General features: G+C 42.9%; 1 protein-coding gene across 4 annotated transcripts in view; it reads left to right on the forward strand.

Annotated features, from left to right (window-relative positions):
* Positions 1-19,820, forward strand: part of EPB41L4B (erythrocyte membrane protein band 4.1 like 4B) — a 140,559-nt gene that overhangs the window by 69,751 nt on the left and 50,988 nt on the right. For 3 of the 4 annotated variants that reach the window (XM_077917669.1, XM_077917668.1, XM_077917670.1), the window contains 6 exons: positions 963-1,072; positions 2,272-2,302; positions 3,068-3,101; positions 4,324-4,391; positions 15,309-15,499; positions 18,245-18,351. In XM_077917669.1, the coding sequence (XP_077773795.1) occupies positions 963-1,072; positions 2,272-2,302; positions 3,068-3,101; positions 4,324-4,391; positions 15,309-15,499; positions 18,245-18,351 (541 nt within the window). Of the gene's footprint in view, positions 1-962; positions 1,073-2,271; positions 2,303-3,067; positions 3,102-4,323; positions 4,392-6,959; positions 8,462-15,308; positions 15,500-18,244; positions 18,352-19,820 lie in introns of those variants that run through there. The other variant, XM_028702132.2, reaches the window with a different exon arrangement.

Raw genomic sequence — 19,820 nt, forward strand, 5'->3', positions numbered from 1 at the left:
TCTTCTTCTTCTTCTTCTTCTTCTTCTTCTTCTTCTTCTTCTTCTTCTTCTTCTTCTTCTTCTTCTTCTTCTGCTTGTTTTAATAGGAGTCTCTCTCCTGCCAGACACATTGGCAGGCTTGGATAAGTAGGAATGGTGTCTGGTTCCTTCTAGCAATTGGAGAGGGTGAGCATGAGTAGGGAAACCCTCCGGAAGTCCTGGAGGTCTTGGCTTCACTTCTGCTTTGCAAGGCAGCTCTTTGCTCATATTCTGAGGACTCTTTTGAGGCTGAGGTTTTTGTAATCTGGTAATTTAGAGTTGCAGGACAGGCAACCCCCCCCCCCCCAATGTATACACCTATACTCACTGGGTGCTAATTTGTTACTGGGCCAAGTTCATGCTATTGCTATTGTTCTGTCCAGTTTTGGGTCGAGTTTTCTTAAGGCTGCCTTTCCCTACATGAGCCCATTCAAATCATTTTATCTGTGGAACTTGTACTTTTACAAGTGACACATGATGTCCATTCTGCATTTGTGAGGTGTTGTTCCTTTAGTGTAGCAGCACCTGTATCCTTGACAGGTGTCACTCACAGTATGATATGCAGGCTTATGCAGAATTAATTGGTCAGTTGAGACTCCAATGATTTATCCACTTAAGATTTCTGAAACTGAGTGATAGCCATACTTGTAGCTGTATTGATTGCTATGAAGTGCCCTTGTTGTCTTTAATTTTCTTGGGGAAAGAGATGATTTATGAAGCCACAAATAAATGTAAAATACAGCTGTACTAGGCTAAAGTCTTGGTTTGGCATACAGCATTTATATGACTGTGTAGGTTTTGTGTTTTGAGGATGGGAGCTGTTAGGGAAGTAAACTAAGGCTGAAAACTTATGCCCTCTTACCTGTTGAACTTGCTGGGACTTGCTTCCAAGTAGATTATATAGAAATGCACTGTAAGTCTTCGTTACTTCTTATTTTTTTAAGCGGTCGAACAGAATACCAGGCAACACGTGGATCCAGACTACGCAGAGCCAGTACCTTTGAAAGGAGGCCCAGCAAGCGATACCCATCCCGAAGGCATTCAACTTTCAAAGGTTAGAATTTGCAGCGAACTTGCATGCCATATTCATTAAGCAAATTGCTTAACTAAAATTAGAGCTTATTTTCTCCATTGCATCTCACATACCATAATGGCTTTGTTTCATTACACCATGAAGAAATGCAAGGGGATGTCCTAAAACAAAGTTCCCCTTCCACTTTGTAGTGCTCCTGTTTGCTAGTTTGTTCTTAAATCTCCCCTCCCAATTATATTTTGTTCATTTTGTTTTGTTTCTGTCAGTTTCCTTTCCCGCACTCATTATTTTTCTGGTTTATTGATTCTCAGAAGCACTTGAAAAGCCCCAAGTTCAGGCAAGGTACTTCTCTGTACGTTGTTCATCAAATACAACAGATGCCTTAAAGAAGTCGACAATGCCTACAGTTATGAAGAAGCAGCACTCATGAGACAGACCATAGTTTAGCATGATGAGAGCAAGGCACAGCAAGCCTTGTTCTCCTCCCCTCTTCTCGCACACCTGCGAGAGCTCAGATGATTTCAGTTCTAATTTCCATTAACTACAGTTCAGTATGACACTGGAACCCTAAATTGTGGGTAATGTTAGCTATGGCTTGTTTAAACAAGTCAACTTCATAACCCCTGGTTTGAAGTTTGTTTCAAACGAACCATAGTTAAGATTCATGCTGTGTCTGGATTGAGTGACACAACAAGTTGTGATTAATCTAAGTTGGAAGTGGAAGCTTCTGAACTTCTTGTGGTCTCACCAGAGGATACGAGTGAATACAAGTCAGAGGCTCTCTGCAGCTTTTTCTTGTCGCGCTAACCTATGGCATAACGTAACATCTGGACACCATCAACGTCTTTTGAAGGTGGACCCTAAGCATAGCTGCATTAGCTTTTTGGCACAATCTTCAGTCACAGAATCTCCTTTTCACCCACAGAAGTGGGCTGTACATTTAATTTCCTTTATGTGCCTAGGTTGGGAAGCACAGAGAGGAGAGTTCAGTTGTAGGTGCCTCATTCATCTCCACCCTGTTTTCATGAGTAGGAGTTGGATGGAGAGGAGACCATGGGGGCTGTACATGAAAACTTAGGGCAGACAGACCTACTTATTCCCCCTTCTGTCACTTGCTGCCCCTTATGTAATGCTGGAATGCTATCCTGAATAAAAAACAGAGGGTTGGTTTTTTTCAAAAGTAGTGATGTTTACCCTTGCTTTTCTGTGCCCTCTCTTAGCAAGCAACACTCACAAAGCACCCCAGATTTGGTAAGTGTGATCCATCTTTCACATTAATTATTTGGTTTGGCATCTGCTATCCAAGCCGCCCCTAGATAAAGGTACTGGAAACCTCCTAGTGCAGGAACTCCTAATGTGTCCCATTAAGGGATCAGAATAGGGACAGAAAACATTTTACAAGCAGTGACACTCCTCAACTCTTAACTCAGAATATAGGCATGATGTTCCTGAGCACTTAATTTGTGGTTCAGAAGCAGGCGGCAGGATCGGGTGCTTCTCCAGTGTTTGAATCCTCCCTCCCCAACATTCAAAACTGATTTGAACCATTGCAACTGAATTCAGTTGGGAATTGTTTATGCTGTAAACTGTCTTTGGATCCTTGGAGGGGTATAAATCTAATAAATTAGTCTTCCATAGCCACTGGCTGAGGCAAACTTGGAATGTTTGCAGATGTTCCATCTGCCCCAGAAGTTTCACTTCACGAGGTTGAGGCACAGATGGCAATATGCTGTTGGAAGGAGAATGGAGCACATCATCCTGTCGGTCAGCTGCGTGAGAGGGGTTGAAGAGGGGAGATGCAGGCAATGTTTTGCAAAAGCACCTCCACAAGTTGCAGTCTCTTGAGCTGCCATTCTAATAGCTACACTACTTAAAACATAATTCAAACCTACTTGCTAAGATCTTAAAGGCATTTCCCCCCCTTGCGTTAGCTTGCCTTGTTCATTAATAAGATAAGCTTCTGTGTTACACTTTATGAGAACTATGCAAAAAATAATAATATCGTTTTTGTTTTAGCACTAAAAATAACCAAGAAGTCCATAACTATCAGGTAAGAGGAATACTGAATTCTTATTTTTCTGTTACCTTAGTTATAGCACCAACAGTGTCATGATCAAAGTGACTTGCTTGCTTGCTTTACCATTTGTGATTGTGAATATTTTTTGTGTGCTAATGTCATGTGCCTTTCATATGTTTGTATGTTTGTGAAGTATGTTGGCTAAAAGTGAAGCCGTATCTGAAAGCTGGCATTCAAGGGGATTTCTGTAAGAAAGAAAATTAGAAAGTTTGATTAAGAGTAAATTTATGTTTCAAATCTATGCATTGTACACATACCCTTATTAGAGAGCAATGAGTAACTGAGATTGTAAGATTTCACCTATGAAATGTGTGAAAACGCTTAAACAAATCAAAATCTCTTGGAGGATGCTGTCAGTCTACCAGTTGTGTGGTTCCATTTTGGACGCAGTGGCGATACATAACAGATGTACATAAACCCAAGTACTCAGAAAAAAGAGAAGTGACAAATGGTCACAGCAGCCTAGTGAGATAGATGGCCGACCAGTTCTCTAGCCACAAAAGTAGTATCAGTGTCTCATTTAGAGTATTGCAACAATTCAGAAGTATGCTTCTAGACCCAGGAATGTGTGGTATAAGAGTGGTGTCACTTTCAGCAAAGAATTAGGTTTATTTCAGACTGGATTGATACATACAGCATAAGGGAACTCTGAGGAGGTGGAATGCCTGTACTATTTCAGATTACAGGAGAGGGAATCACTTTGTTAAAAATGCCTGGCCACCACTGCAAATATAAAACTAGCACAGAAGAAAGAAATATTCTTGCCTAATTCCCCTACTACTATATCCAGTTGTAGGGAAGCCTTTTATTTATTTATTTTGCATTCAAAACATGATCACCCAGAGTCTGAAGTGATACAGTTCATTCTCAGATCTCAGGACTCCCCACTTACTCCTAGTCAAGGGCACACCTGGGTCGCTTCTGAAGTTGCAAAGGCTACATGTGAAGAGGAACCTCAAAAGTCAAAGTAAACTTTTGAATGTGTTTTTCCTCAGAATTGGAATCAATATTTGCCTTATAGGCAACTATAAAGTTCTCTGCCAGTGTGTATGCAGTTTCAGTTCCTTCCTTCCTTCCTTCCTTCCTTCCTTCCTTCCTTCCTTCCTTCCTTCCTTCAAGGCTGCTGTGGAATTTTTAACCTATGTAAGTGAGATTACAAATTCTTCAATAACCTAGGTTCATATTTTATTTTCAGCCTCCGTATCACCCAAATATGCACCCTGGCCAATCACACTGGCACCCACATCCTCCTGTAAATCTAAGGTAAGTGATTGCTCTGTGCAGATGTTGTAAAAGTTATTCAGTCTGGGGGGGGGGGGTGATCTCACTAGTTGGGAAACAGGACCGTGTGTGTGTGTGTGTTTGTGTGTACAACACGTTGCTCCTAATCTGGTGTCACCTGGGGGCTAAGCATATGGTGAGCACAGTGGCAGGAAATCCTCAGCTCATCTATGATCTCACTGTATGAGAATAGGCAAACCACTGTTCTCATTTTCACCCATCATCTGCAGTACCAGCACCTCAATAATTCTAGCCTGTCTTAAAGGTAAGGATTGCAGAGATAATATATATAGTATGAATGCTGGCGAAGAAATGCTATTTGAGAAAGAGGGGATGTGAAGGAATTTTTCACAGAGGCACCTGTGATTTTGGAGACGGCAACACAGAAACAAAACTTGGCTCTATATTTGGGGTTACCCAAGCCTGTAGAATTACAGATAGCTAAAATAAAAAAAGAGAAATCGGTGGACTTTATGAAATCTGAAATCTGTGATATGGGGATGGTGCACAACCCTCTCATCACTCTTCTTATTGGATGCCAAGAGTGGAGAAGTGCATAACATGAGGGCATAGCATGGGGGCATTAATGCCGGGGGGTGGGGTGGGTTGCTGCTCAGGCCCAGGGGAACAGGTGAGGCTTCACACTGCAAGCATTTTTGCCTCACTGGAAAGTATCCTTGAGCACTGCCAATGCCTTGTTTACCTGACTGGAGGAATGATTGCTGTGTGAGTGTATGTGCAGTAACCAGCTTACTGTTGCTTCTCTGGCCCCACCCAACACTGACCCTTGACCCTCAGAAGGGAATTTTGCCCCCCGGCTGAAATAGCCCCCCCCCCAGCTCTGCATTAATGGGAAAGGCAGGCCTCAAAGCAGAATCAACTCTCTCTTTGAAGAACCAGAAATTTTAAAAAATGCAATATGGCTTGTGAGAAATCAGAATTTGAGAAGCAACATTGCAGAGAGAAAGTTGCTGTCAAAATCATATAATCATTTTAAAAACAAACAAGTTTTTTTTAAAAAAAAAAACAAATAAAAGTTGAAGCTGGATCTAGTAAAGATTTTTATGCCCATCAAAGAATGGGACATTTTTATTAAAAAAAGAATCCTGATTTTCTGGGACAGTTATTGATAGAGAAAACTATAAAATTAAACAGCATGGACAATCTATCATCTAGTTAGGATCAGAGAAGGGAAATGATGGCACAAATAATTCAGAAGATGGTTAATGAGATTTTTTTTCAATTAAAATGAGAGCCTGAAACTTCCTTAGTCTTATTGAATATCATTGAAACTACCATTGGCTGGACAAACAAGAACCAGTGTTACATATAAATAAATTATGGAAGACAGTTTTTTTAAAAAAAAATTCTAGTACTGGTTTTTTTTCTTTAAATGGGTCAATTTGAGAGAGCTACATTTTCTGCCTTGGAGTAACTGACTACGCTTACAGCCTTTTAAAGTTCATCAAAAAATACAAAATGAACTTGGTGTAAATGAAATGGGTATGACATGTATACAGATTTTGGCTGCAGATTTCTCCTGTTTCTGGGAGGTACCCCGCAGGCCGTTGGATGTTTTGGATCATTCTCTCGGGGGGGGGGGGGAGAGGTCACAGAATAGGGAGGCAGGTCTGAGTTTGGGAGCCCCCCCCCCCTTGTCTTAGCACCATCAGACCTCCAACATCAGTGGAGGCAAAAAAGGAGGCACATTGGCGGAAAGTACCTGAAATGGGGGGGAGCTGGTGTATGAAATGGAAACAATGGAAGTTTCATAAAAAATGAACCCTGGAAAAAAAGGGGGGTGCTGCCCTGCCCTCTGTTTTTCTCTATTCTTCTCAACTTTTACCAGTCTAAAAGTGTTGGTAGAAATGTATTGTGTAGTGAATTATATTTTGTATGTTTTAGTGTTTTGTCTCAATGTGGGGTGTTTTTTTTTATGTCTTAATGTTTTTATAGAATTAAGTAATAAAAACGAAAAGCATTTCCACATTACCCATAATGCCCACATAGAGCAGTGCACATGATTTCAGTACATTTTCAGTGTACAACTAACCCGTTTTTACATTAATGTGCAGCTCTCAAGTGTTGAAAATTCCTTAGGGCTGTTTCATCATTTTTCTTCATGGAGCACGTCTCTGAGATAAACCTGGTGAACAGCTTCTAAGTGGTCTACTTGAGGCAGAATAAACACTCGTGTGCCACTTTGCAAGTGTCTGTGTATGCAATTCCATGCATGCACATGTCGGGGAAAGCACGACACATAATCCTCTGGGGGGAAAGTTCTGCACAGCCTGCATTGCACAGATGGACAATGCGTTTCTCCCATTCGTTGAAGTGGGACCTAGTGAACTTTCCAGAGGATTCTACTCCATCTGTGGTTTCAGTTCTTCATTCCCCACTTAGGTTTCCCCCCTGCTAATATTTTCCATCCATATAGTGCCCCACTGTTGTCTCATTTTCCATGTATGTGATCAGCTCATTTATTTTGCCATTCATAACTGTGTTTTTCCTTTTTGCTTCTCATTCACCGCCACTCTGCACATGCTTCAGGCCACCCTATCAGGATGACAGGCTCTGTTGGAAACAATCCCCAAATGGCGAGGACAGCAATTTGTGGTATATTCAGGACCAGAACCAGAAGAACTTAGTTGGGATCCAGAGCCTGTTGTATCAGGATAAGCTCATGACAACCCTTTGAGAAAGAACCATCTCTCACCGCTTCATGCATCATCTCACATACTCATTGCATTCCAAATAAGTTTTTAAAATTGTGTCATAATCCATAGAACAGAAGGTGTAGTAGACAAAGACTTGCAGGCTGTAGTTCCATTACTTTGGAAAAAGCTAAGAAATATGCCCAAAATTCTGGAATGTTGCAGGTAGTTTATAAAACTGTTGTTATTTTTTGACTACTGTAGCCTTTTAATTTTTGTTTTGTTTCATTTACACACAGTTGCAGCTGTTCTGTGGTTTCATTTATGAATAAAATCCAGCAATGATAGTCTTTCGCTTTTTTTCTTTTGAGTTATACTGAAATCAGGAGTCAATATAATTGTAGTTATTAAATATGACTTAATGGCCAGTGATAAAGGGATCCAGATGACTAATAATGAAATGCTTTTAAAAATTCTGTTTATCCCTGAAACAAATAGGTTTTTGCACCATGTTAACAATTATACAAAAATCACTAGAGTTTATATATATATATATATATATATATATATATATATATATATATTTATATAGCACATCTGACTCTTTGGATTTTATTGATCAGCTTATAAAGTAATGAACGGGTGTTAAGATGGTGCCTTAATAACTGGTGGTGCTGTCTTTCAGTAGACTTGTGTTTTTAGATGAAAGAAAAACCACTTTAGCCTTGTGATGCTTCTGGTGCTACTTCTTCTCTGTCCCAAATTTGTTTGGCCGACGTGTTCAGGAATCCCTGGCTCCCACATTCCATTCCAGCCACAGTTCCCGTCTGTAGTCATTAATTTTTGCATTGGGTTGTGTGAGGAGCAGAGAGAGGGTTTATATGAGCACCTTAGACCCAATCCTGAGCTCATCATGCAAGGACATTAGCTGTCTGAAGGCATCCCAAGATTTTGGTTCTAAAAGATAGTTTAGACCTATGTATTTTGACATGAGATATGGATAAACAACTTCTACAGTTGGATATACATTCTTTATCTACACACTCAGGTTCCTTAAACAAGACAGGCTAAACTTGTGATAGTTTTGGTTTTCTTGAATATGGAGATAACAGTGCCAGCTTTGGTTCACGTGTTGATTTGGCCTTCAAGCTGTGATCTTTTGAAATTGATTGAAATAAGGAATATCTTGCTATTTGGGGGATATTTTAAAGTGCTAGTGTTGTTCATATGATTTTACAGAATCTAACTTTATAAATGAGGGTAAGTCTACTTCTCCTTCAGAGCAAATACATGATAGTTTAATTTTTTTAATTTAAAGTATGTTTACAAATGCTATTACATTTGTTTTGATCTTTGTATGTGCTGAGTACAAAAAAATAAATATGAATATTTTCTGTTGTCTTTGCATTTTTTATATTCTGGACATGTTTTTAGTCTTCAGACTAGGAAGACTGCATACATCCACAGTGCATTTGTTATACATTTTAGTTTTTAGAAAAAACAGGGTTATTGTTCTTATGGTTGCTATATGCACACAAAGTGGCTTGGAAATAGGATGGAAGATATATTCAGCAAACAGGAAACACAGGTCCAGTCTTCTAAAGAAAACACACACGATTGGGAGTGTCCAGTTTATGATTTTTCAATGATTGCCTAGGAACTGTCTTTGTGAAAATGGCATGCAAAAGGCTTCACTCAGGGAAGTGTGCATTTCCCGCAATCCAGTGTTGGAAGCAAAGGCCATGCCTGCTGTCATTCCGCCAGAGTGGGGTTAGGGCAGCCTAAGGGAGGAGTAGAGCCGAGCTTGGTTCTCCTGGGCTAGAACTCTGGTCTAGCTCTCAGATTGTGAACAGTATCTGAGCTTTACCACATTAGACTGCAGTCAGAGGGCTTTGTACAAGCTGAGGAAAACTCCTACACGTGCATCCCAGGGGAAGGGCTTTCAGCCCAGCCTGGTTTTCCCGTTTTCAATGTACAAAGGAGTATTTAATCCCACGTCCAAGAGGTACTGCCATCAAGGCGCCTTGTTTCTACCTCCGTGAGAAGAACCAGCCCTGGCTCTGCAACTCTTTTGCCACCTGGTAGATTCTCTCTCCCCCCCCCCCACACCACCTGATAGGAATCATGTTTTATAAGACCTTCTTGAAGCTATAGTAGACAAGAGCTTTTTAAATTATTCAGATTTATGTGTGCTTCTTTCCCCTTCAGTGGGTCCCTATTGAGCCCCTGCCTCGCTTCTTTAGCAGACGTGCCTGCTTTGCATTGCAGAGAGTCCAGAGCCCCATGGAGAGGGAGAGAGCCTCCCAACACAGTTCCTGCCAACAATCCAAGCCACATAATAACAAGAATAATAATTTTATTTTTTATACTCCGTCCATGGAACTGGGGTTGTCTTTCCCCCTGCAGGATGCTAGCCTGTGGGAAAATGATTGCTGAGCTGTAACTCGACACTAGCCGTCCTTTTACAGAGTGGTTTTTTTATTGCTAAGGCTGGGCGGGCACAGAGGGAACTAGAAACTTGATTGTACTGGGGAGAAAACACATGGAATCATTTTCCCTCTTGCTCCATGGCCAACATGGCAGATCAGGTGTGTAATGCTTCATCTCGCACCTTGTTCATGTTAAAATTTTAAGATTCTTAAGGGCACACAATGCCAGAAACACAGCTTCCAGCACAAATTGATTTTGCATGTATAATACCTGAGATGTATCACAGTTAAGTGTCTGGCATCTCCTTGTAAAGCCCCCGTTTCCCTTCGAAGGGAGTGGAGTCAACCTGTGTGGTTGCTCCTGTGAAGAATGGATGTCTTGAAAGCACGTACTGTGCAGGGATAGTACAAGAAGCTGCCATTCTGCACAACCTCATTTGGAGGCGTAGTATTGAAAGGGCAGCAAAGCATCATGAATTCAGAATATTTGGGTTTCATAACAGGCGTGAAACGAGCCAATACTATACATCTCTATCACAACATACATTTGAGGTTTTCATGCCTTCATATAAAGACTGAGGATGCGTAGCCTTGCATGGCAGCAAAGAATAGGTAACATTGTGTTAGAATTTCTTTATCAGTTTGCAGATGAATGTGGCAAAGATGCACATTGGATGGACTGCACTTTAATTTTGTTCCCATAACTTGGTAGATCCTGTTTGTGTTTAAGGTAGTTGATTAAAAAATGCCTGAGTAGAGGGACTGAAATGATTTTTAGCTATTGTTTTTCAGCTATTTCTTTTCAGACTTTGTTTTTCAAACCATGAATTGCGCCATTTGCAAAAGTAATGCATGTACTGCAATTGTTCTTTCAATCTTCCATGCTTTCTAATACTGATTTATTCACTGCTATCACACTTCCTTGTGTAAGAGATCAAAGTTTTCAACTGGATATCTATTATACCTAATGACCATTTCAATCATAATGTGTTATCATTTTAGTTACCACAGAAAAGAACGCAAAAGCTGAGGACCATTTATGAAGAAATTTACAAATAGTAATGGAGCAGACTCTGTAAATGTAATAGACTTCATCTATAAAATTATTATATTGTATAAACCTTCCTTACATAATTTACTAGCAGCCTTGTACCTGGAACCGCTCAAGATTCTAAGAAACCAAAAATCAATGCAGTTTTGAAAGGTTCAGTTCACCATCTTGATTCAAAACGGCACCCAATTCTATCCAAACTGTCTTGCCCTCTGTTGGATGAAGAACTCATATTCAGATTACAGTTCCTGCCAAAAACTTGAACACTCAAATCAGTATGGTACATAAGCAAGGCAAGAGGTTAAAGCAGCAGGCTAAGATATTCCTTCAATGGTTGGCACACCTAGGATCCCTGCTGTTAAGGACAGGGCTGGGCATATCTTTGGACGGGGGAACACCTTCTGGTGGGCTGGACCTGAGCCTTGTGTTCACAGCAGCGCTGGCATCTCGCTGTGACAGGAGGAGACAGCTCTGGCTTGGCGTCAGGCTTGGCACCTGGTGGCTCCCTGAAGGCAAGGCTGGCCAGTAGGAATGGAAGGGAGTGGCTCCTCCAGCAGTGCAGAAGCCAGTTCCGAGGAAGCTGGTTTGGGCTGGCTAGATGTGAGCCCCGTGAGTCCTTCTTTGGGATTTGGTTCTCCCACCGCAACATCTCCCCCATAGAATGTCTAGCTAGTGGGGTCTGGATGAAATCAGTCTCCCAACCCCTGGGATTGTTGGCCTCTAGCTCTTTGAGCCCCAAACCTCCACCCTGATCCAAACAGCCCCTCCAAGACGTCTCCTTGGAACTTATGGCACAGTGAAAACCTACTCAACCATAGATAGAATATATTCCGTATTCAATACACAATTGAACATTTAATAGTAAAAGTTAGCTACCTACTTTGAGAATCTGGAGAAAAACCTTTATGCAGAGCTTATTGAAATGAGCAACGAAAAATGGTTATAGAAAGTCTGGAACAACATAAAAGGTTTACCAACCCACATTTGCTGTTCATCTGCAAGTTTTAAGCAGAACACTCAAACTGCTAAATAGCACTCAAAAGTTCTCACATCCTCTTTTTTCCTTAGTGGCTGAATGGAATAATAACCTTTTTACCTTGAATATTAGTTTTTAAAAGGTTGAACAGAAATTTAAATAAATGACATAATTAAAAACAGCTGTTTTAATATCCTCCCAAGTCATTATTCAGACATCTTATTAGAGCCTCCATCTCCTTAGTGTGCAGCAGTGAGTTCTGCAGCTCAGGTTGGATGGTCAAGAAATAGAAGCAAAACAATGGCCAGGAGGCCTGATCTTTATTGTTGCAACAAGACTTCAAACTTCAACATGGAAGAAGCAGAGACAAGCCCCAAACAATGGGTGCTCCTCTTTTTTAAAAGTTTCCCTAGATTACCCATAACAACTTGTTAGAAAAGTTATATATATGTCATAAGCATGTCATAAAATAGGAGTGGCATCCAGGCTGAAAACTGATGCCATGTCAACCAGAAATACTCAACATTCCTGTTACAGTGATACCTTGGGTTACGAACTTGATTCGTTCTGGTGGTCCGTTCTTAACACGATACTATTCTTAACCTGAGGCGCACTTTCGCTAATGGGGCCTCCCGCTGCCAGTGTGCTGCTGCCACGCAATTTCCATTCTCACACTGGGGAAAAGTTCTCAACTCGAGGTACTACTTCTGGGTTAGTGGAGTTTGTAACCCAAAGCATTTGTAACCCAAGGTACCACGGTACTTGTTAAGACAAAGGAAAATATTCAGGATCTCCTACTCCCCGTGTCGAGTCAAATAACCCCCTTTGTCTCGACCAGTACTCCAATACACTGAGGCTGAGTGGACATTGTTTTCTGAATGGTTTTGAGTCTGGCACTCCGGAGACAGGATGCTGAGACTTCTCGCCTATGCAGTGTGGTTGTTGAGCAGGTGACCACACACTTCAGGGATTATGGCCGACCTAGGCCTCATCTTCAGCCCCTCCTCTGATAGCCATCTTTCCCCTTAGTAAAACAACGTTGGAATATGAAAATCCACCACAGGAGGGGTTTTATATGAATTTCTAAAGATTCCTACTAAAAAGAGACTCAAACTCAAATTGGATACAGAATAGTCTGCGCTTTCCCTGGCGCTCGGCAAGGTTCCTCTGCAAATCTCAGCTGAGCTTGCCTGGATAGCTGCAGTACCTGCATAGTCCTTGTTAGGGGGCGCTGTTTCATAACCTTTCTACTATGGTGCCTCTGATTGGGTGAGGAACTAGGTAGCTGTCAGAATTAATGGCTGCTGGTTGGTCCATTATTTTGTGAATGAAGAAAGGGAGAAGACAAAGGGATATGTCTATGTCGTGTGGCCCTTAGCCATGGGCGTGAAGAGAGAAACGAAAACAAAGAACTGTTGGAGTTATTTCTCTGGTTACAAGTGGAATGCGGGAAAGGGGAGAGAAACAAGTGTGTATCTACAAATTGGCAATACTGCTCATTAAAAAAAAAGAAGAGCAGTGCACAAATTGCCCCTCCATTCAGAGGATGATTTCAGTTAATTTCTTCAGCGGGAAGAGAGATTCTCCAGCAGCTTTTCCTTGGTGGGATTCACCATTAGTGGCACAGCAGCACAGCTGCTTCCCCTCCTCCCCTTAAAATTTCCCTGTCTCTACAAGAAAGAAGAACAGCAATTGTATGGCTCCCATTTTGCAACCCCCACAAAGTCGCAGATATTTCTGGGACATTTGGGGAGAGTGGCCTCCTTTTTCTCGTGGTGGGGGTGAAAAAAATCATCTATTTGCTCAGGAAAACACCTTACAAAAAGCTCATCTCTACTCTTGGGCTTCACGTCAAAAGACATGGGAGACAGAATGGGAAGCTTGCAGCATCCCAGGGGAAAGAACTGGCACCTACCTGAAAAGAGTGACTACTGTTGATATAATGTCTCCCACAAGGCAGTTCAGAAGGGTACAGTGGTTGCTGGTATCAGATGCCAGAGTAATATTCAGGATGATGTACATCCCTCCCTTGCTCTCTCCTGAACAAAGTCATTGCCCACAACTAAGGCAAGTGACGTGGGTGACACTGGTCTAAACCACTGAGCCTCTTGGGCTTGCCGATCAGAAGGTTGGTGGTTCGAATCCCCGCGACGGGGTGAGCTCCCGTTGCTCGGTCCCTGCTCCTGCCAACCTAGCAGTTCGAAAGCACGTCAAAGTACAAGTAGATAAATAGGTACCACTGCAGCGGGAAGGTAAATGGTGTTTCTGTGCACTGCTCAGGTTTCGCCAGAAGTGGCTTAGTCATGCTGGACACGTGAACCAGAAAAACTGGACAAACGTCAGCTTCCTTGGCCAGTAAAGCGAGATGAGCGCCCCAACCCCAGAGTCGTTCATGATTGGACTTAACTGTCAGGGGTCCTTTACCTTTAAGGCAAAGCTAGGTCTGAAATCAGACTGAAATGAGCTTAAATAAATATGTACTCTGCTCAGAGGTGTAGCATGGGGGGTGGGTTCCTGGGCCAATTGCCCTGAGCACAAAATTTTTAGGGGTCCTCCTCTGCAGCTGCTGCCCTGACCGGAGGTACTCCATACCCAGCCCGCCTGCCTCACCGGAGTGGCACACTGAGCAGTAGTTGGGAGAGGACAGGCCCTGGCATCCCTTGGCTGCACAGCATCCCCAGCTGGCAGGAGAGGCAGGCGGGTGGTGAGACTTGCAGTGGTGGAGGTGCTCCAGCTGAGGTGGTGTGCACATATGTCTCACTGCTGCTCAGCAGCTCCATCTGGCATCAGTGGCAGTGCTTAGAGGGCACCATGCTTTCCTTGCCTAGGTGCTGGCTACCCCGGTACCCCACTGACTGCTCCTTCCTATTTTATGGTGGTTTGTTTTGAGTTCTGGGTTGGGAACAGCTTAAAACCTAAGTGGGTCTCACACAGTTTAATATAAAATGTTAGGGGAGTAATCAGCCCACAGTAACTAAAGATATGTACTCAAGAGGACTAATATCAAATAAACACATGAATCCAAAATCTTGCACTGGGGGTTCACCAGAACAAACAACTGCAATCTACTGAGATTCCCACACGTAGAAAATCACCAGGCTAGAACCCCTCTTCTGAGAATACTAGCTTGCAGGGATTTGTTTTATTTTTTGCATGGAGGCACATTAAGTCATTGGACCACCATTTGTGCTCTGAAGGGGTGCAGACTACACAAATGTCCATCATCTCTTTAAGGACGAGGCTTGAAGCTACTAGGGAGGCCAGCTCCCAAGAGACTGCAATCTACTCACAGAGTTAAAAATTGGCAGTGATCTACCCCCTTTTCAGGGGTTCAGGTAAAAGTTGTTGAGCTTTTTTGGGAGGAGGAAAGCCCTGTTTGGGGGGCTGCAGGGCAAAGATGTTTAGCTTTTTTAGGGGGGCCAAAGTTGTTGAGCTTCCTTGGGGGGAGCCAGTGATCTACCACAGATGTCCAGTGATCTACCGGTAGATCGTGATCTACCTACTGGACATGTCTGGAAGTACAGTAAGTGAAATTTAGAGCCAGTAAGGCGCACATCTCCCAGGGTGTTTTTTTATTATTATTATAGAGGTCTATATACATCCATTTGGGGATGTGATGCCACATTTCAGGGGTCACTAATTTAAGCGCTCAGTGTGCTGTTCTGGACAAAGTGAACTCAGAGAAAGTGCAGGATATGAATGCAGTACATATGCAGGCTGTTTTTTTTCATCTCAAATATAGTTATCCCTTTTTAATTCTCTCATCGGACCCACACTTGTGCTTCACAGCTATGCTTTGAACAGCGCAGAGCTTCACCCATTTAATATCGAGGAAAATGGTGGAGCACCACCGACTACAAAATTGCCTGGAAGAGCCCACCACCACCACCACCTCCTCCACCACCACCACCACTCCAACTACGGGGCACTTGCTCCTCCCGACAACAAGGACAGCGTGGCTGGCAGGCAAAGCCCAAACAGTAAGTCTGTTCAACTAACTCCGTCTCGGCATTATGAGGGGAGGCAATGGAAGGCTGAACTGTCTAACCTGAGATTGCAGTGAGACAAGCAGGAAGGGACCATAAGCACCAAAAGCTGCTGGGGCTTGTACCTTTGGTCAGAGACATCGTAAGAAGATCATTTTGTTCTACTCAGACTGCTAATACCATTTTGTATATTTTTATATAGCAAATTTGTCTGCACTGGAAATACATCTGTGAGGGAAGCTATACATTAACTAGTTTGGATTTCACTGAAGCTTTACACAGGGCCTTGCCCATAAAGAAGGTAGAGCTTATGAAAATGTGGGTTGCAGTAAAATCTGGCTGCTTCTGTTAGTGTGTAGCCCCATCCAGTGGCGTAGCGTGGGTTCTCAGCATCTGGGGCAAGGCAAGTAATTTGCGCCCCCTAACCCATGGATTTTAGCACTCGGGCAGAGAGCTGCGAGTGCGAGCGCGACCCCCCAGATGTTGCGAGCGCGACCCCCCAGATGTTGCGCCCCCCTGCACCCCCCACGCTACGCCACTGGCCCCATCCCCCATGAAGAAGTGTATAAAAGCTTCTCCAGAGTCAAGTAACACTCGTAAATGACTCATTGGTACCCCTCAGAAATTTCAGTGCACGTTTTCTTCTTAATGGATCTGGAAATAGGTTTTTGAAATGTGGGAACTGTCACTCCAGATTGATTTGATTGACTGAATCAGTCAAAGGAGTGGGCTAATGGGAGGTTCAAGAGCTCGATTCATATTTACTGGCTCAAGATCCTGGCTTTACAGTGTTCTGTTGGAAAAACATTAGTACCCATCACATTAGCCTGTCATAATAGCCCAGGCCAGTACCTCATTCTTTGTAACAATACAGACTGGAACTGTACACAGAGTTCCAAATGTTTGGGGTTCTGCTCACAAATCGTGAGGACAGAGGACTGGACTAGATTGGCTCTTCAGACGTTCTTGTGCAACCTCAACATAGATTAAAGGCATTGTGATACTTGCCCTTTTATTTGCACTTTACTTCCAATCTCTTTCTGAATACCTCCCCAGTTTAATATATTCTTAATGGACATTGTCATTTTCAAAATACATTGGATAGGCAGGTAGGTAGCTGTGTTGGTCTGCCGTAGTTGAAACAAAATAAAAAAATTCCTTCCAGTAGCACCTTAGAGACCAACTAAGTTGGTTATTGGTATGAACTTTTGAAAGCTTATACCAATAACCAACTTAGTTGGTCTCTAAGGTGCTACTGGAAGGATTTTTTTTTATATTGGATAGGCATGTTGCTTTTAGCCTACAGTATGCTTATTCAAATTTTTTTTAATCTAGAAATAAGGAAAAACTGGATATTCCACAAAAACTTGAAAAATTGGAGTAAACCATGAGGGTGGGGGGGGGGGAATGGGTTTGTTTTTGTTTTCTTCATTTTCAGTCTATTATTGAATTGCAGTTAAATCCTTGAAGGCAAAATTTAAAGTGCAATGTTTTCATATGGATATTGAAGTCGTTCTTTGTATGCTTAGATGCTTATTTAGCTGCTTTAAAGGATTTACTATATGGATAGAGTTTTCGTAGGGTTCATGAGTTCTCTGCATTTTATTTTTCATCTATTGTAAATTAAATTGTGTGTTAATACAAGTTTTCTAAAAATTAAAGAAGTTGGAATGGTTGCAATTTCAATGTGACTGCACAAAAGTGTTTCAGGGAGGAAGCACTCGTTGGCTACTCTACTCCAGCAATGGACCTGGGTGTCAAATTAACTACAGGGGGGAGGGGGGAATGGGGGACAAACTGAAACTTCCATGGTGCTGTTTATAGGGATTACGTCAGGGGTTGGCAAACTTTTTCAGCCGTGGGCCAGTCCACCGTCCCTTAGATCATGTGGGGGACCGAACTTTTTTTTGGGGGGGGGGGAGGAATGAACAAATTCCTATGCCCCACAAATAACCCAGAGATGCATTTTAAATAAAAGCACACATTCTACTCATGTAAAAACATGCTGATTCCCGGACCATCTGCAGGCCGGATTGAGAAGGTGATTGGGGTGCATCCGGCCCACAGGCCTTAGGTTGCCTAGCCTTGGATTGCGTCATATCTCGCAAGAGGCTTACTTTAAGGGCAGCCTGCCGTGAGGCAGAGTTAAGCAACTGCCTTGGGTGGCAGAATCCCATGGGGTGGTGTGTCCCACCCATCCCTGTTGCTGGGTTTGTGTGGTAGCAGTGGTGAGATCTTGCGCAAGTTCCATGGGATCTTTCTGGAAACCTCTGCAGTAGCAGAACCCCAGGAAGTGAGCCTGTTGCGGAGGGGCCTTTCTGTTTTGCCCATTGCTCCAAAGTGGTGCTAGGCAGGGCGGGGATGGTTTAGTACAAAACACCTGAACTAGCCCACTGTGCTTTAAGAATGAAACAGTACAACTTATTCAACTCTGTAATGTAGATTTGCCCAGAAAGAGGGCGATCCTAGATACAGTACCATTGTCTGGGTCCTAGTACCACGGACTGCCACAGACCCCAGGACCAGGAGATGAATCCTCTGGTTATATTCCCCAGTCCCAGGAACAGCAATAACGCCCCTGGCTAGCTTGGCAACAGATGCAGCTCTGAAAGGGAACAAGAGCTGAACTTTAGAAACCATCTACCAAAAGGACACATGGAAATCTGTATAGTGGTTTTCCTTGCAGGATTTTTGTACTTTGCTTTCAGGCTGTTTTCTTTCCTCATTTTGGACATCCAGGAGTATCCCGGCATTACGAGGATGCTTCTCCCCGTTTAAAGAAGATGGAGGTGGAGACTGCGAAAGTAGTAGGGCCTTGGTCAGCTCTGCACATCAGCACGAACAAGGTACATTTCAGGAAGATATGCCTGGGAACTCTTTGCTTAGCAAAATGACAGCGATTTGAATGCACAGGGTGTCAAAGGATGGACTAGAGGTAGAGACCAGGGGGTGGATCTGTGAAGCTTCCTTGTGCGCATGTGCGCACTGCATAGAACCCTGGGCACCTTTATCCCTCACTGAAATGTCACTCCCAAGTTTAGCACTATATTCCCCACCCCAGGGAAGAAATTGCAGCCATTAATTTATGTGGGAGGAAGCAAAAAGGTTTATTCAATAATATCCAAATAGGAATCTAGCCCCTCCCCCCCCAGTGAACGTAAGCTGCATATGCGCCATACATTTAGAACACATTGTATTCCGCAAAGAAGCCTGGGAATTGTTTACTCCTCTCGGAGCTACAATTTCCAGCACCCTTAAGAAACTTAATATTCAATTCATCTTATTTACAATCCGTAGTCTAAGTTCATTTTGTTTTGATTTTATGCTTTATTGGTTGCATCATTGAAAAACAAACAAACTACAGTTCTTCTTGGGTCTCTCTCTGTGTGTTAAATGTATTTTACAGTAAATGTATGGTGTGAAGACAGCCCTGGTCCCTAGCAGATTTGCTTAATCTCAGATGCATTCCAGATTTCAAGGCATTTGCTTTATCCTATGGAATTCAATGGGAACCCATTGCAATCTGAGCCTGCCCATCTCTCTTGTGACCAGGACTCTTTTTCAGCCAGAGCTCAGCTCTGGCCCCTCTCAGGGGGTGCCATTGCCATTCAAAGAGAGCAAGGGAGATGTTTGTGGTCAACTCCGGCACCTCTTTTTATAGAAAAATAGTGCTGCTTGTGACAAAGAGAGATAATAATTGGAATTGGCTGTTATTATATGCATATAAGAGGCAACACCCAGTATTATCACAAACACAGTTGAAGAGGGGTGAAGTCTCTTGGGAAGCTGTTGTGGGGTCTCCATGTTTGGAAGAATGTGATAGGCATTTCGTATCTGTATAGATTAGCTAGATGGGCCCTAGTGGGAATCTGTTAGGAGAAGTGCAGCCAGCCCTGGGAGGGCACCGAAGGCACCATAGAGGTGTAAAAGGAGAGCCCTCACTCCCCAATTGGCAGCTGGAGCTGTCAGTCAGGCACACAGTTAGCTTCCCTGCTCCTCTGTCTGTCCCTAAGTCTCTGTGTGGCATTTCCTGTTTATGGAGAGCTTGGGAAACTTACAGAAATGCTTCCCAGTAAGGAAAAAACTCCTTAGAAGCCCTCTACTCCCTCGGTTGCAATGCTTCAGAGCTAGGGTTGCCATACATCTGGGAAATCCTGGACATGTCCTCTTTTGGGGGGCCAACATGTCCACCCAGGGTTTTTTTTTACATCTTAAAGGAAATGCCCATGTTTTGGGGTTTTAAATTTTTATTAATTTATTTATGGCTCGGGCACAGGCAGCTCAGGCTCAGGCTCAGGCGGTTTGGGTTGGGGCT

This window comes from Podarcis muralis, chromosome 13 (assembly GCF_964188315.1).
Source record: "Podarcis muralis chromosome 13, rPodMur119.hap1.1, whole genome shotgun sequence".
Taxonomy (NCBI): domain Eukaryota; kingdom Metazoa; phylum Chordata; class Lepidosauria; order Squamata; family Lacertidae; genus Podarcis; species Podarcis muralis.